The sequence below is a fragment of the Microtus pennsylvanicus genome, chromosome 2, assembly GCF_037038515.1.
Source record: "Microtus pennsylvanicus isolate mMicPen1 chromosome 2, mMicPen1.hap1, whole genome shotgun sequence".
NCBI classification, from domain to species: domain Eukaryota; kingdom Metazoa; phylum Chordata; class Mammalia; order Rodentia; family Cricetidae; genus Microtus; species Microtus pennsylvanicus.
Window position 1 is genome coordinate 109,091,662 of NC_134580.1, and position 16,530 is coordinate 109,108,191.

A 16,530-nucleotide genomic window follows, 5' to 3' on the forward strand; every position below is an offset into this window, starting at 1 on the left:
GCAAACTAAAACCACTTTGAGATTCCATTTTACCCCAGTCATAATGGCTATCATTAAGAAAACAAATCACAAGTACTGACAAGCATATGGGAAACAGTAACCCCTATTTACTAGTTGGCAGGGATATATGCATGTAGGGGTATAAATGGGTGCACACACTATGGTAAATGGTGTGTGGCAGCTTCTCAAAAAGCTAAAAATAGAACTACCATATAGCCTAGCCTTAGCACTCCTGAGCATCTACACAAAGGACTCATATCCTACAACAGAAATGCCGGTACATCTATGTTTATTGCTGTCAATTCAAAATAGCTAGGAAATGGAATCAGGTTAAATGCCCATCAACGGATGGATAATAAAGATGTGATAATACACATATCAGAATTTTATTCAGCTGTAAAAAAAAACGAAATTATGAAAATTTCAGGAAAACAGATGGAGCTGGAAAATATAACAACGAGCTAATCTAGGCCCAGAAAGATACACACTGCATGTCTCTATTACATGCAGTTCTCGCTTTGAGTTTTCTTTTCCTTTTTAAAGAATGTTAATTATGTGTAAATGCATGCAAGTACCCACAGAAGTCAGAGGCACAGGATCCCCCTGGAGATGGAGTTAAGATGGTTGTGAGCCACTCAATGGTGGTACTAGGAACTGAACTCGGGTCCAATGCAAGAGCGGCATTGCCCCAGCACCTAGCTTCAAATTTTTAGATTTTTATATTTAACTTGCAATATTTGCAGAGGTCAAGATACCAGAAAGGGTGAGGAGGTGAGCAAGAAGCTTGAACTGGGGGAGGGAATGGTAGAAAACAGGTGCTATGAAGGAAGACGGGAGAACATGGGAAGTTTAAGGTTTAAGTAGGTTGGGGGTAGGGTTGTGAGGAAAGAGAAAGGAGTAGGGGTGGGTTAATCAAAACTAAGGATTTATAAAAATAAAAAACTCTCATGGAAACCCACTACTGTGTCATTTTAAACTATCACTTAAGGGACTGGAGAAATGGCAGTATTTAAGAGCACTTGCTGCTCTTCCAAAGAACCAGAGTTCAGTTCCCAAGATGCAGGTCCAGAACCCAGCACACACTTTGGCAACTTATACCTGCTTGTAATTTCAGTTCCAGGGGATCCAATGCCCTCTTCTGGCCTTCTGGGGCACCTGTACATACATGGTACAACACACACACACACACACACACACACACACACACACACACACACACACACAGCCCTCTTGAAAAATATGACTTAAAAAGAGATGAAAGGAGGTACGCAGCAAGGATGGACAATGCTGCTCCCAGAAGACATGGGCTACTAGATGAAAATCCAGTACCAGGCATGGATCCTACCCTATAAGTTATTGATCAGGGAGGCTCCAAAGGCTCCCAAAACAAGACAGGGTATTGCCACTGCTCTTGGTTGTCTACCAAAAACAGAGAGTAAAGAGCTGGAGAGATGGTTCAGTAATAAGAACACTGGCTGCTTTTCAGGGGATTTGAGTTTAAGGCATCCACATGGTGGCTCATAACCATATGTAAGTCCAGTTCAGGGATCTGACATGCTCTTCTTGCCTCCGTGAGGAACCAGGCACACATGTGATGCATAGAAACACATAAAGCCAAAATATGCACATAAAAAATTTCACAAAATATATTTCAGGCTGGGCACAGTGGTGCATGCCTTTAATCCCAACACTTTGTAGGCCGAGGTAAGTGCATTTCTTCAAGTTCAAGGCTAGCTTGGTCTACACAGTGAGTTCCAGGCCTACCAGGACTCACAATCAGAGACTTTCTTTCTCTCTCTCTGGAAAAAACAAACAAACAAACAAAAATCTACTGCAGAAGACATCCCACATTCTCACTGCAGACAGAGAAACACATCTGGAACTGACTAGTGAACTCTCTCCCTGATGGCCAGCTTTCATGGTGCTGGAATATGTTATACAGGCTTCAATAATATTATGCTACAATAACAACCTTCCAGGCAAGATGTGCCCACTGGTATAATAATAATATCATGAATGTTATGGGTTAATCAGCCACCTTATAACTGGATTTGAGGCCTGCTCCAAAGAAGGAAATCCATGCCTGGTACTGTAAACTTGGCCCAAAGCCCTTGGCTGCGGTGGTCACAGGAATCAGGGGAAACCTAGTACTATTGTATTCTTGACTGGAAGTCATCGAACTGCTTTCTAAGTATTTGTTTACACTCACAGAGCTATGTTCCTCCCAACCTTGCTCAAAGAAGTTTCTTTTCGCACAGGGTTAGTGGTTACTGTAGAAGCTCACAACTGGTCAAAATGCTGAGAATAAAACAGGTGGCTGTGAGTTACTAAATGGGACATTCGTAGGAACCCCACGACTACCCCAACAAGGCTTGGTGAACATCACAGAAGAGGAGGAAAGACTAAGAGCTGGAGGATAGGGAGCTGTACTGTGAAGTGCTGTTTTCCAGACAGGACACAACACTGCACCCATGAACTCACAGTGGGTGTGCTTACCTGCACAAGAGCAAGCCAAAATATCTCCTTTCTCCGTGTAGCGCTGGCTGTGTTGGAACTTGCTCTGTAGACCAGACTGGCCTCAAACTTGCAGAGATCCGCCTGTCTCTACCTCCCAAGTGTTGGGATTAAAGGCATGCACCATTGCCCAGTTACAGTCAAAATTTCAACACAGCTGGGGAAAGGGTTCATGAGCTCCCATCTCTAGCTGAGGAGCTATTGGCAGTTGATGGTTGCTACGTGAGGAAGAGTCATTTTTACTCAGGGGTGTGGTTACACAAGATAGTACAGATATCAATTCTCCTCAAATTAGCATGTAGGTTTAACACAATTCCAATCAACTGCCAAAAAATTTTATGGATATAGAAAAGTTTATTCTAGCTAGGTGGTGGTGGCGCATACCTTTAAACCCAGCACTCAGGAGGCAGAGGCAGGCAGATCTTTTGTGAATTCAAAGCCAGCCTGGTCTGCAGGACAGGCTCTAATGCTACACATGCTACACAGAGGAACTGTGTCTTGTGGGGGCGGGGATTTCTTCTAAAATATATGGTGTCTAGTGAGCTAGTGAGATGACAGAGTTCCAGGCCAGCTAGAGCTACATAGTAAGATCTATTTCAAAAATTAAATAAACCATATGGTAGGCTTCATGAGTATTTATCATACTATCCTTTTACTTTTTCTGTTAAGATAGTTTATAATAACAGAGGCTATGAGGAAAGAGTCATATGGAATAGCAAGGTTTTAGAAGCAACAGTGTAAAAATGGCAAGATAATTTTAATATTAAATAAACTTCTTTCCCTGAGAAATGACACCTACCTGCCCCTGTACGCTTTCTTTTTTAGTCATTTCCCCACTGGAAAGACTTTGCACATTGGCCCTCTGGCCCATTTTCTATTCAGGACAGCACGCTGACTAACTGCCAAGGTTACTAAGAGCTCTTTGGTCTACAAACTTACAACCAGCCACTGACAAAAAGTATGTCCAGATCATGTGACCAAGAAACAAAAGTGTTTCCCCGGCAACTGCTGTTGAAAGCCAAGACAATACTGAAAATAGGAGACTTTTTTCCTACTTGTATCCTGTCCAGTCCAAATAAAGCAGGCGCACATAAATGTAAAGAGTGTCTTTTTTCCTTAAGTAGAACATTATCCTGATTAGTGTTTTTGTATCAAATGGGTAAAACTAAATTCAGGTTTTTTCCCCTTTGTACGTTTTCTTGTTTCTCAGATTTAATCTTTAACCAGAATACAGCCGATCTGTCAAGGAACCACGAAGCATTACAGCTACTTAATTATTTACTTTTAACTAAGAGCAAAAAAAAGAAAAGGCCTGATGAGTTCAAAGAAAAGGACAATCAATCACCCTATTCCCACCTATTCCCACCCATAACCCAGAATTAATCACAGTTAACGTCTTGGCATATCTGCTTTATTCATATTAATGCTTTCTGAAACTATATGCATAAAATACTAGTTTACTGTCCTTTCAGAAAGAATAAAAAATTTGTACAAAACTGAAGTTTTCATTGATTCTTATAACCAAAGGTTAAGATAGTTCATTATGTGTCTACATACATACACCCAAAAGTCTACAGTAACACTTTTGCAGCTCACAGTACCTGAGCAAAGCTGGTACATCCTGGATAGGCCTGCGTTTGTTCACAACTTACAGAGTTTTACCTTCAGAAGTCATGGAGTGAGTGTGAGAGTGTGACAGCCAGTTTAATGTCAACTTGATACAAACTAGAGTACCTCCACAAGACTGGGCTGTAGGCAAGCCTGTAGGGTATTTTCTTAATTAACAATTGAAGTGGGAGGGTCCAGCCCACTGTGGGTGGGACCACCCCTGGTCTGGTGGTTCTGGGCAATTGTAAGAAAGCAAATTAAGTAAGTCATGGCGAGCAGGCCAGTAAGCAGCATGTCTCAGTGGCCTCTGCATTAGTTCCTGCCTCTATGTTCCTATCCTGTTTGGGTTCCTGTGCTGACTTCCTTCAGTGATGAATGATAAGGAAGCATAAGCCAATTAAACCCATCCCTCCCCAATGCTTTTAGTCATGGTGTTTCATCACAGCAATAGGAACCCTAATAACAAGGGGTAAAGACATTTACCACCAAACCTGGGGTGGATAGGCAGGACCCCATGGTAAAGAAAAGAAGATTCTCCCAAGTTGTCCTCTGACCACCATATATGCACCCAGAGAGCATGTCCCCCACCCAACCAAGTAAGTAAAAGATAAATGCAAAAAAAAGAACAAAAACAAACAAAAAAATTCCACAAAACAACAAAAAACTCATGGATAAACTGAGGATATAGCTCAATGGCAGAACATTTGCCTGGCTCTGGGTACAATCCCTAATACAGAACACACACACACACACATTCTACAATCGTTTCAGGGTGGTAAAGCACTTACATAACAATATCCTGGGTCCAATCTTCAAGACCTCAAAGAAGAATGCTGCTTTTACACTATTACTAATTTCTGGGTTTTCCTTAGGTTTAGAAACAGTTTGGGCATGACAACTCAATTGTCACCAATGGGCAATAGCAGAGAAGTGGAGCCTTTGGCATTCTCAGGTTCACAGTTGCTTTGCAAGCTCTTGGACGGTGAAGAGAACGGGAGGCCACCACTATGGCTGCAGAAAGCTACAGTGGCAACAACTTGGCTATCAACCCCAGCTAGAGGGTGAGCCAGACACCTCTAGAGAGCCAGCCTGAACTGGTGTTCTTGTGCAGAGCATGACACATGAGCAGATGCCTTCCTTCAAAGGCCAGGAAACCCATGCACGATCTTTTTCTACTCACTAGTTTCCCAATTACTTTACCATTTAAACTAGAAAAGATGCTACAAGCTATCCAAACCAGTGTCTAGCGTAAAAAAAGACATTGAACAAATGACACGTCTCTATTCTTTTCATGAAATTCTAGTCAGTCAGAAGCCTTGGATAATCTTTCACACAGGTTTGGCTTTTTTCCCCCCTGGAAAACTCCAGTTCACAAGTGATATATGTATGCCAGGTGTGTGCAGGTGACTGTGGAGGTCAGAAGAGAGCATCAGATCCCTTGGAGCTGGAGTTGCAGGCATTTGTGAGATGCTAGCTTGGGTGTTGGATACAAACTCTTTGCAAAACAGCAAGTCGAGCTGGGTGGTGGTGGTACACGCCTTTAATCCCAGCACTCGGGACACAGAGGCAGATGGATCTCTGTGAGTATGAGGCCAGCCTGGTTTGCAAGAGCTAGTTCTAGGACAGGCTCCAAAGCTACAGAGAAACCCTGTCTCAAAAAAAAAAAAAAAAAAAAAAAAAACCAAAAAAAGTAAAACCAGCTGAGGGGCAGGGGCAGGTGAGATGGCTCAACAGGTAAGTTTTGCCACCAAGTGGGAGAGTCTGAGTTTGGTCTTGGAATCCACATTGTGGATGAGAGAACTGACTCCTTTGCTGTCCTCTGACCTCCACACACACACCTCTCCAGCCCCTCAGTTCACAGGGGAGCCTTTACTAGAAGTGTTCTGAAAACAGCAATGACATATGAAATGACACATACTTCAATAAATGACTCTATTGGCTTAACTGATAGCAGAGTAAAGGGAAATAGGCTGATTCCAGGAGGTCAATTAAAAGTCAGTGACAGACGCACAACTGTCACCTCAACAACTGGGAGGTAGAGGTGGAAGGGTCAGGACTTCAAGTTGTGTTGTAAGACACTATTCCTAGGAAGACCAATCAATGTCTATTCATCCCAGATTGGGAACTTAGGACAGACCAAAGTAAGGAAACCACTGAAGTTCAACTTGGTGAACCAGTGAGTTTTATTGGGGCTCCTGACAGGAACAGAAATGACTCACAGACAGCCCCTCACAAAGCTGTCAACAGCGCAAAAAAGCAAGAAACCTGGAGCTCATGGCACAGACTACAGACGGCTCAACAGGTCAGACTGTCTCTTTCAGGCAGCTCGGTTTCTCAGTCTTCTAGGCAGCTCTGGTGATCTCCATCTCTTCCAAGTGGACAGAAGATCAAGCCATATTCAAAAGTAGAATAAATGATAGGCTGAGGACCCAGCTCTCCGACAGAATGCTTGCCTAGCAATCCCAGAGCACTGGGACTGGTCTCAAGCACTGACTGGCGTGACTGCAGTGCCATAGAAAGAACGAACACAGTAAGTATGGAGTCTAGGTATGGCAAATAGGAATACTCACTGAATAATTCAGCTTTTCTGAACTTTAGAGATTCTTCATATTGCAATGCTAGAGGGAATCACAGTGAGAATAACAAAGGCCACCATATCTGTATTAACCTAGACTTCAGGTCTAGATCAGAATGAGCTCACTATAGGACTGAGACAGCTGACGAGGCCTGGTCTTTAGAGTAAAGCTACTATCATCTACTTCCCTTGTCAAAATTAAGAAACTTGAAGAAAGGCAGAGGCAGACGTGTGGCAAGGCAACAAATACCATTTCCACTGATGTCCTACACTGGTGACAGGTAAGACAAATGTTGCTACTATCATGACCAAAAGAGGTTAACCACTAGCCATAAAATGACTCACACTGACACACATACGGTATGACTGAAGAACATGCTACTATCACGTGGTGGTTTGAACAAGAATGGCCCCCATAGGTTCATATATTTAAGTGCTTAGGGAGTGGCACTCTTTGTTGGAGTAGGTGTGTCCTTGTTAGAGGAAGTGTGTCACTGGGGCGGGCTTTGGGTTTCAAATGCTCAAGTCTGGCCCAGTGTCTCTGCTCTTCCTGCTGCCTGAGGATACAGATGTAGACCTCTAAGCTACCTCTCCAGCAACATGTCTGCCTGTGTGCCAGCATGCTTCCTGCCATGATGACTGAACTCTGACCTGTAAGCCAGACCCAATTAAATGTTTTTCTTTATAAGGATTGCTGTGGTAATGGTGTCTCTTCACACAACACTGACTAAAACACCCACCTCCACACAGCCCCAACACTCCAGTGCAGTATCATCCTCATTCTAGACAGTTCTATCGCTGGGGTACAACCATACTCATTTTCCCTTTCTTTAATAATACATGCACTTTACTTAGGTTAGCAATAGGCCAGATTCTTCTGCTTCTAGGGCTATCTGACTAAGGAGGCTAGTTCAGAAGCTGTGTAGAAGCATCTCTTGTAGGGGCACTGACTCAACTAAGAGGACTACTCTCCTCCTCTTACCATGAAAACTACCTGCTAATGTCACCAAATAAAGCACAGAAGCAGCCTAGCTCCTTGATAGCTTTACACCAGAAGAGGCCTGTCTCCTCTGGAGAACATCTGCAACAGAGAATAAATACGCAACTCACGTTTGCTAAGAATCTCTTACTAACTACTGGATGTAATTCCTTACAGACCACCTGATTTTAAATGGTTAAAAGCTAATGTTCAGTTGAAACTTAGGCCTATACAAATTTCATGAATTTGTATTAATAAGATGGTAAATTCAGCCAGGCAGTGGTGGCTCACACCTTTAATCCCAGCACTTGGGAGACAGAGGCAGGTGGATCTTAGCCAGCCTGGTCTACAGAGTGAGTTCTAGGACAGCCAGGGCTACAGAGAGAAACTCTAGTCTTGAAAAACCAAATCAATATAAAACAACAACAAAAGGACGCTAAATTCAAGAATTCCAGAAAACGAGTCATCACAAACAGAAAATGCCATCCAGAGGTCTGCTCACTGTACCGATATTTTCCGTGCTGCTCCTTCCCTCTGGCTGACTGTGAACACTTCTCTCACTTCCTGCTCTTTGTAAAATCAGCGCCACAATATTCACTCAGGAATTATCCTCCCTCGCATCGCTGACTGTTATAAGGATGTCAGATTCAAACGAATGTGGAAGCCTAGGTTAGATCTCAGAATAGAGAGTTCATTTGGGGAAATAAAGTTGGGAGGACTAAACTCCAGGTAAACAAAAGTTTACTAATTAAAGTGTTGCACCAATACTGACGCCTTTGTTGTAATAAATGCACCATCGTTCTGTATTACAATTCATCTACACGTCTAAAATTATTTCAAAACTGAAGTTTGTAAAAGGCATGGTAAGGGCCCAATGAGATGGCTCAGTGGGCAAAGGCATGTGCCACCAGGTCTGACAACCTGAGTTAGAGTCCCAGGCCTCATGTGGTGGAAGAGAAGAGAACCTCTTCCCTCAAGTAGTTCTGATTGCCATACCATATGCACCAACATGTACACACGTGTACACACGCAGAGTACATAAACAATTTAAAATGTTAATATGTTAAATAAAACCAGGTGTGGTGGCACACACCTTCAATTCCAACACCCTGGAGGCAGAGGTAAATGGATCTCTCCGAGTTTGAAGCCAGCCTGGTCTGCAGAGCAAGTTCCTGGTCAGCCACGGACTGACACATTGATACCCTGTCTCAAAAATAAATAAAATACCAAGTAAGCTGCCTTTTCTTCAAACTAGGCTTTAAATAAAAGGTGCCAGTTTTAAGTACCCAAACTATAATGCCTTATTCTTTTTAATTTTTTCCTATTGATGTATTCACTTATTTGTCTGGGTTGTATATTGTATGTGTTGGCACACATATCTCACGGCATATGTACACACAGGTGTGGAACTGGGTTCCTCTGTCTACCATGGGTCCTCAGGCTTGGTGGCAAGCACCTTTACAGCTAAGCTACCTCTCCAGACCCTTTGAAAATAAATTTCAGGGCAAAACCAATAGTTTAAGTTACATAGCATGGAGCGCCGAAGTTGGGGGACACTGCCACGTTACTGTGCTATAGGGATGTCACAGAACTAAAGGAGCACAGCAAGCACACTGTTACCCCAGACCTAAGCGCAAAGGCAAACAGTGAGGCCATTACTTCTGGGCTGAAATGAAGCTACAAATCTTGACAAGCAGATCTTTGTGCTTCTCCTAAAACCACACTGAGCCTTCCTAGCCAGTATTACAAGCAGCTGTTTGGGGAGTTTTGAAGGGTTTTTGTTGTTACTTGTTACCTCAGCCAGGGTCTGAGATAACATAGACTGACCTTGAACTGGAGAAACAACCAAAGAACTTCTGAAGTTCCTGAAAGAGACTCTTCTGCAGGAAAATACTTTGAAGTAGGTAGGGCAGTATATTTCAGAAAGATTTTCACTGATTCCCTAGTATTAGTTCAGATAAGTTAGGTTATTTATACTTTGGTTAAGGAAAAATCCTAGGGCCAGAGAGATGATGGTTCAGTAGGTAAAAGTATTTGCTGCTAAAACTCATCGATCTGATTTCAATCCCAGAGACTTAAGGATCTACATAGCAGGAGGACCTACTCCAGACAAGCTGGTCTCAGACCTCCACACATACCCTGTGGCATGTGTTTTGTCTAAGCACACGTGCGTACACACACACAAATTTCTTTAAAAATTTTTGAAGCCAGGCAATGGTGGCTCATGTCTTTGATCCCAGTACTGGAGAGGCAGAGACAGGCAGATCTCTGTGAGTTCAAGGCCAGCCTGGTCCACAAAGTAAGTTCCAGGGACAGCCAGGACAGTTACACAGAAAAACCCTGTCTCAAAATACAATACAAAAAAAAAACCACCCACCACAATTTTATTTTTATTTGAGAAGGTCTCATTATTCAGCCCTCGCTGGTCTGAAAAAGATATGTAGACCAGGCTAGTCCCAAACTCACAGGCATCTGCCTCTGCCTCTGCCTCCCAAATGCTGGAATTAAAGGAGTATATCAACCACCGGAGAGCAAAAAAGTTTTTATTCAGGCTGGAGAGATGACGCAGCAGTGAACAACACTTGATACTCTTGCAGAGGACTTTGGTTTGATTCTCAGCACCAACATGGTGATTCACAACCATCTGTAACTCAAGTTTCAGGAGATCCCATGACCTCTTTTGACCTCTGCAGGCACCAAGCATGCACATGGCGCATGGACATACACACAGGCAAAACAGTAACACATAAAATAAAATTTTTAAGAAAATCCAAATAAAAATTTACATATATATAAATATACATATATATATATATATATATATATATATATATATATATATATATATTACTTCAAAACCCCAGAGACATTTAACTTCTTTCTCTTGTTCACTTTAGGTTCTAGAGTGATAGAGGGACAACCATGTGGAGCAGTAACAGCCACCACAGCAGAAGGAACAAGAGTGACAAGAATCGTTTACTGAACAGGACTACAGTGCAATTCTTATGCACATTTCATGAACCAAGAGCCAAGAGCAACTCACAAGGGAAAGCGACTCTAATTCTACATGCTTGGGAGGCAGAAACTGAAATTACCCGATAGACAGCGTGATGACGATCAGAACCTGAGAAAGGAGTCTCTAATTCTGAGGACAGCACTGTCACTTCTGATCTCCATTCTCCATCTGTGAGAATGGACTCCCTTACTCCATGCACTTGCACTATCTAGTCTCCAGGAATGTAACTTCACTAGTTAAGCCTGCCTCTTTCATCACTGGAGAGAGAGAGCAACAAAGAAACCAAACTCCAAGAAAGAAACCAAATGTAGCTGACAACGAAGTGCTGGGCTGAAACCTGACATGAACCTTCAAATGACAACGTGAGGGGAAAGCCAGGCAAAGTGCCAAAGGCCTGAAATCTCAGCACTTGGGAGGCTGGGGCAGGAGGATCAACCAAGTTCAAAGCCAGCCTGAGCTGCAGAATGAGACTTAATTCAAAACCACTGGGGAAAATAAAGTAAGACCTGAATAGTAAGAAAGGCATGTTCAACTACAGGGAGGTGGAGAAATGAGGGGACCTTTTACTAAAATTCCTTTGCTGTTAAACCATGCACCATCTAAAGTCAAGTTTTAGTCAAACCATTTTATGCAAAATTCAGGGTTTAGACATGACTAATAAAGTCATCCAACATATATGTCTTCATTTAAAAATATGTACAGATGTCTGTATGTTCGTCTGTGTATGCTGCCCGTGTGCCAGTGCCTGAAGAAGTCAGAAGAGGCACTGGACACTCTCAGCTCTGTATAGATCTTAACATAAAAATACTATCTTCAAGACAGTAAAGAGCTCCCAGCACTGGGGAGGTAGAGGCAGCCTTGTCTACATAGTGAGTTCCAGGCCATCCAAGGTTATTTATTGAGAATCTGTCTTAAAAAACCAAAGGGAAACTAAGAAAAAGAGAAAAAAAGAAACTAAGGAATCAGAGAAGACTCTGTAAGTAAAAGTGCTTCCTGTGCAGGTCTGAGGACTTGAGTTCAATCTCCAGATCCACTGTGCACGGAGAAGAAATCACCCTCTTGACCTCCATACATGTGCCATGGGACCAACGTGCCTGCCCCCCACAAAGCCACTACTAATAAATAATAAAAAAATTAAAAAGAGCCGGGCGGTGGTGGTGCATGCCTTTAATCCCAGCACTTGGGAGGCAGAGGCAGGCGGATCTCTGTGAGTTCGAGACCAGCCTGGTCTACAATAGCTAGTTCCAGGCCAGGCTCCAAAACCACAGAGAAACCCTGTCTCGAAAAAAAAAAATTAAAAAGAAAGTAAATAGGCCAGGTGTGGTACATACTCTTCTAATCCCAGCACTCTGTGGAGACAGGCAGGGAAATTACCACAAGTGCAAGGCTAGCTCAGTCAACACAGCAAGTTCCAAGCCAGCCAGGGCTATATAGTGAAGACCCTGTCTCAGAAAAAAAAAAAGAGAGAAATAAGAAGCAAGCAGGTAGGTCGCATTTATTCTGGAAATAGGTTTTTATGGTAAAGTTCCTTTTCCACCCTCAAGTCTCAAAATATTCAAATGAAAGGCCAGCAAAAGAACTCGGTGGGTAAAGGTGTTTGCCACCAAGAATGCTAACACAAACTGGATCGAGACCAGCTCGGTGGAGAGATTCAACTCCCCAAAGTTGTCCGGCCACCACAGCTGTTCTGTGACACAGACACAGAACTATGTTAAGCAAATAAAAGTGTGAAGCTGGAGAGGTGGCCCAGCAGCTAAGAGCATCTACTGCTCTTGTAGAGGGGCTGAGATCAGGTCTCAGCACCCATGTCACACATCTTACAACTGCCTGTAACTCCAGATCCAGGGGATCCAGTGCCTTTCTGGACTCACTGGGAAACTGCACTTATCTGCACATTCCCATATACAAACACGGTACATTCACACTTGATTCCAAACCGAAGTATTTTAAAGTGCAACTATTTTTAAAATTCAAGTAAAGATTACTGAGCTTGTCATGGGGATACAGTTCAGAGGGAGAGCACTCTGCTGCCACGCACAAGACCCCAAGTTTCATCTCCAGCACCGCACCAAACAAGTGTGGCGCGTGGACACTCGCAGACGGGCACCCACCCCTGCAGAAAGCCTAGAGTTGTCGGGTGGCTGCTCCGAGTTCTGAAGCATCCTGTTCAATATCCGTACAACGTTCAAATACATTCAAACAGTGGTACTCTCGGGCAGAAGCACTGAGAGAGACTGGAGGCCGTTTCCACAAGCGGCTAACCACTACACACTGTAAAGCGCAGAAAGACTTCCTGAGGGGCAGAGGAAGGCACACTGTCAGAGTGGAGGCAGAGCAGGACTCCTAAACACATTGTTTCATTACTATCTAATCACTTCGCTCTTTTTCCACCTCTTAGTCATCCAGTAAACACACTGCCAGTACTTGTGAAGGAATCCTGGGAAATGAAAGAGGAGAATTAGTTTGGGGGCTGGCAGAATGGCTCCTTGGGTAAAGGCGCTTGCTGCCAAGCCTGACCGAGTCCAATCCTGGTGACCCGCAAAGGAGAGAGAGGAGGGAAGACTCCAGGCAAGGAGTCCTCTAACTTTCATACTCTCACTGTGGCGTGCACACGGGCAGGCAGACAGACACGGAATAATTAAATACATTTAATTTAAAAATCCAGAAAGAAGCCGGGCAAGGTGGCTCATGTCCATCATCCCAGCACCGAGAAGCAGGTGGGTCTGAATTCAAGACTCTGTCTCAAAAATAAATAAAAATAGTTTTTGACTCTTCACAGATTTGATCCAATTAAAACAAACAACACCCCCTAGGTAAAAATAAATAAAAATAAAACCCAACAAAACTCTACAGAAAACAAGGCTGAATGTGATACAGTACTTGCGAACACATGCAATGTCCTGGAATTTGCCCCTCAACACTGGAGGCTCATACATCCACACATACACACATAAATATCCAAACAAGAGCATAGAAAAAGCAGTCCAGGCATGGTGGAACAGCCTTTGATGCCAGCATTCAGGAAGCAGAGGCGGGTGAGTCTCTTTGCGTTCAAAGCCAGCCTGGTCTACAGAGTTAGGGCCTGCCTCAATTTAAAAAAACAACAACAACAACAACAAAAAACAAAAATCAGAATACAGGAAAAGCCATTCTAACGTATTAGTTGACAGCCCCCTTTCAAAGGAACAATAACATATTTGCTTTGCCAAATGGCTGCAAGTAAGCAAACAAAAAAAAGCCTCTTCTGGTTTAATGACAGGTTAGCAGTGCTCAAACCTCAGAGACTTTCCCTTCCCTTTTTTATAGGATCCTTCTGCAACATCTACATCACTCCAACCAGCTTGGTCACAAACAATGCCCAGACTATCAAGGTCAGCCCCAAAAACAGAGAGCACAAAACGGAAACAGACCTTCCTTACAGAAAAGGGTAGGACGGCCCTCCCTAATTATCTATTCCCCTCCCCGTGCACCGACACTCGTGGGGCACTCCTGGATTCTAACAGGGACCTGCTGTCAGCTCTTTTGGGGGTCCCGGGCCCTCTCTCCCTATCCATCCAGGTCCCCCCCTTACGCCCCCAATGACCTTCACATCCTGGCAACGGGCGGGGGGGAGGGAGGGCTGGATGCACTGGTCAGGGATAGGTGAGGGGAGGCGCTGCCGATGTGCACGTAGGGGTCCAGGAACACTAAACCGAGCTACGGTCTGGGGCTAAGGCTCTGGACACCTAGAAGAGCAGGGGTTCGTGCGGCTTCTGGGGGAGCCACTCGCGTGAAGACAGGGCCTCTAGCGGTGGGTTGTCTGTGTGGAAACCAGTCCGTGGGAAGGGGATGTCACAATAGGGTCGTCCCGGGAACCGCGGTGGGTTGTCGAGCTTCACCCACAGCACTGTCCACCCGGAAGGACGGCGTCCCCAGGCAAACGTTCTTCGGGGAGCCGTTTCAAACAATCCTCGGCAAGGAAGCCATATCAGACCACGCCCTGCCGCCCGAGGCGTAGCCGCCCCACCGCGCATCCCGGGCCACCCTTTGGCGGCCTCGACCCCGGCGTACCTGACGGAGGCCGCCCCACGGCCAGAGGTGCCAGCGAAGCGCGCGCGGGGCAGCCCCGGCTGCTGTGTGGCGAACGAGTCCATGGAGGCTGGAGGTGGAGGACCACGGGGCCGCGGAGGGTCGCTGGGGCCGGCACCGCAGCGGGCCAGCGGCAGGGCGGAGCGAGGGCGCGCCGAGGGGGCGGGGCAGGCGCGCGCGGGCACGTGGGGGCGGGGCGGGAGCGCGCGCAGCGGGGGCGTCAGAGAGCTCGGGGTCGAGCGTTTGACAGTGCCGCTTCTGGTCCGGACTGATTCGGGGCGCCCCGGTTCCAGGACAACACATCATCAGGCCCTAAGGTCTTGCAGCGTCGCGAGGATTCGGTGGGGGGACCGCAGCCATACTCGCGGACGCGCCCGGGGAGGGGACTCGAGTCAGCTCCGCCCCCCTCTCGCCCTGGCGGTGCTGGGGTACTTCAGGTCTGTACCTGGCATTTCATCCCTGGGTCTCTTGGACAGTTAGATACCTGTCTGCAGTTGCCTGCTTCTCAACAGTTGCACACCCACCCTTGAAATATTCGGCCCCTTAGTGATGCGTCCTGTTCAGGGCACCGGCATCAGAGGGCTCTCGGTATCCCAGGAGACCCCTCCCCTTGCAGTTCAGATCCGTGTTAGAATTGTTTCCAGCTGTGGTCGGTGGGCCAGAAAAATCTCACAGAGCCCGTCCCTTCCTGCATAAAGTGGAGGGTTGCCCACGTCCTTTATTTACAAGGCCTATTTAATGATTATGTCCAGCACCACATATTGACCTTGTCAAGATGCCCTATGTGTCCTAAATTCATCTTGTCATAGCAAATTTTAACAACCCGGGACTTTTTCCTGCCACAATAACGGGCGTCTGAATCAGTTATAAACAGTGCTGGCTGAAAAAACCCTCCTTCCGCTCATAAAGATTTTAACAATCTCTAAGGTGTCTCCTGCAGGTTTAACGGAAAGAAGAGCAAAAGAAGAGGGAAATAAAAGTGTTTCTTTTTATATTCATGAAAGGAAAATAAAAATTTGCCTCCGGACCCAAGCCGTGAACGTGTAACCATTGTTTAGAGGTAACCAACACAGTCTGTGAAAACGAGCCAATCAGAGACAGCCTCTCTTCAGGGGCTTCCAAACCAGCCAGTTATGAACAGCTTCTGAAAGCCAAATAATCTTTGACAGTAGCCCAATCAGCAGCTCAATGACTGGGCTTTGGAAAGAAAGAGCGGTTTTCAGCTGCTTTGTTCGGAGACCACAGTTGTTAACAGCCATTAGTCTGTAAATTGCTAAACGGTCAATTTATTGAAACACCACAGGCCTCTACAGACCCAATCGCTATCTATGTCTCTGGCTTTGTTCGGAGTCTGCTTTGAGAATGCAGCTTTCATTTGCAAGCAAATGTGATATTTAACTCCCCCTCTCCCCTTTGATAGGTTTTTCTGTAGCCTAGGCTGGTCTCGAACCCCTGATCCTCTCGCTTCAGCCTTCTGAATATATTACGGGTCTACATCTTCACGCCCAGCTGGAAGGCTGATACAGTTTGTAGCACAGACCAAAACTGTGTGCCATTGACGTTTGGCCAATGGCGTGGTGTGCATATATCACATCTTGCTTAATCGTTTATCAGGTAATTGAACAGTGGGTTGTTGCCACGTTTTCTCTGCCTTGGCGTGAAGTCAGTATGAAGAGATGTTGACAAGATTTTGTGTAGACATGTTTTTAATTCTCTTGTATATGTAGAATACTCCTTGAAGTGTATCATACAGAAACTATGTGTATTTAT

General features: G+C 45.0%; 1 protein-coding gene across 7 annotated transcripts in view; it reads right to left on the minus strand.

Annotated features, from left to right (window-relative positions):
- Positions 1-14,911, minus strand: part of Dnaaf9 (dynein axonemal assembly factor 9) — a 133,866-nt gene extending 118,955 nt beyond the window's left edge. For 6 of the 7 annotated variants that reach the window (XM_075962196.1, XM_075962194.1, XM_075962198.1 and 3 more), the window contains exon 1: positions 14,743-14,911. In XM_075962196.1, the coding sequence (XP_075818311.1) occupies positions 14,743-14,825 (83 nt within the window). In that variant the 5' untranslated portion in view covers positions 14,826-14,911. The remainder of the gene's footprint in view (positions 1-14,742) is intronic. The other variant, XM_075962199.1, reaches the window with a different exon arrangement.
- Between the last annotated feature and the right edge of the window lie 1,619 nt (positions 14,912-16,530).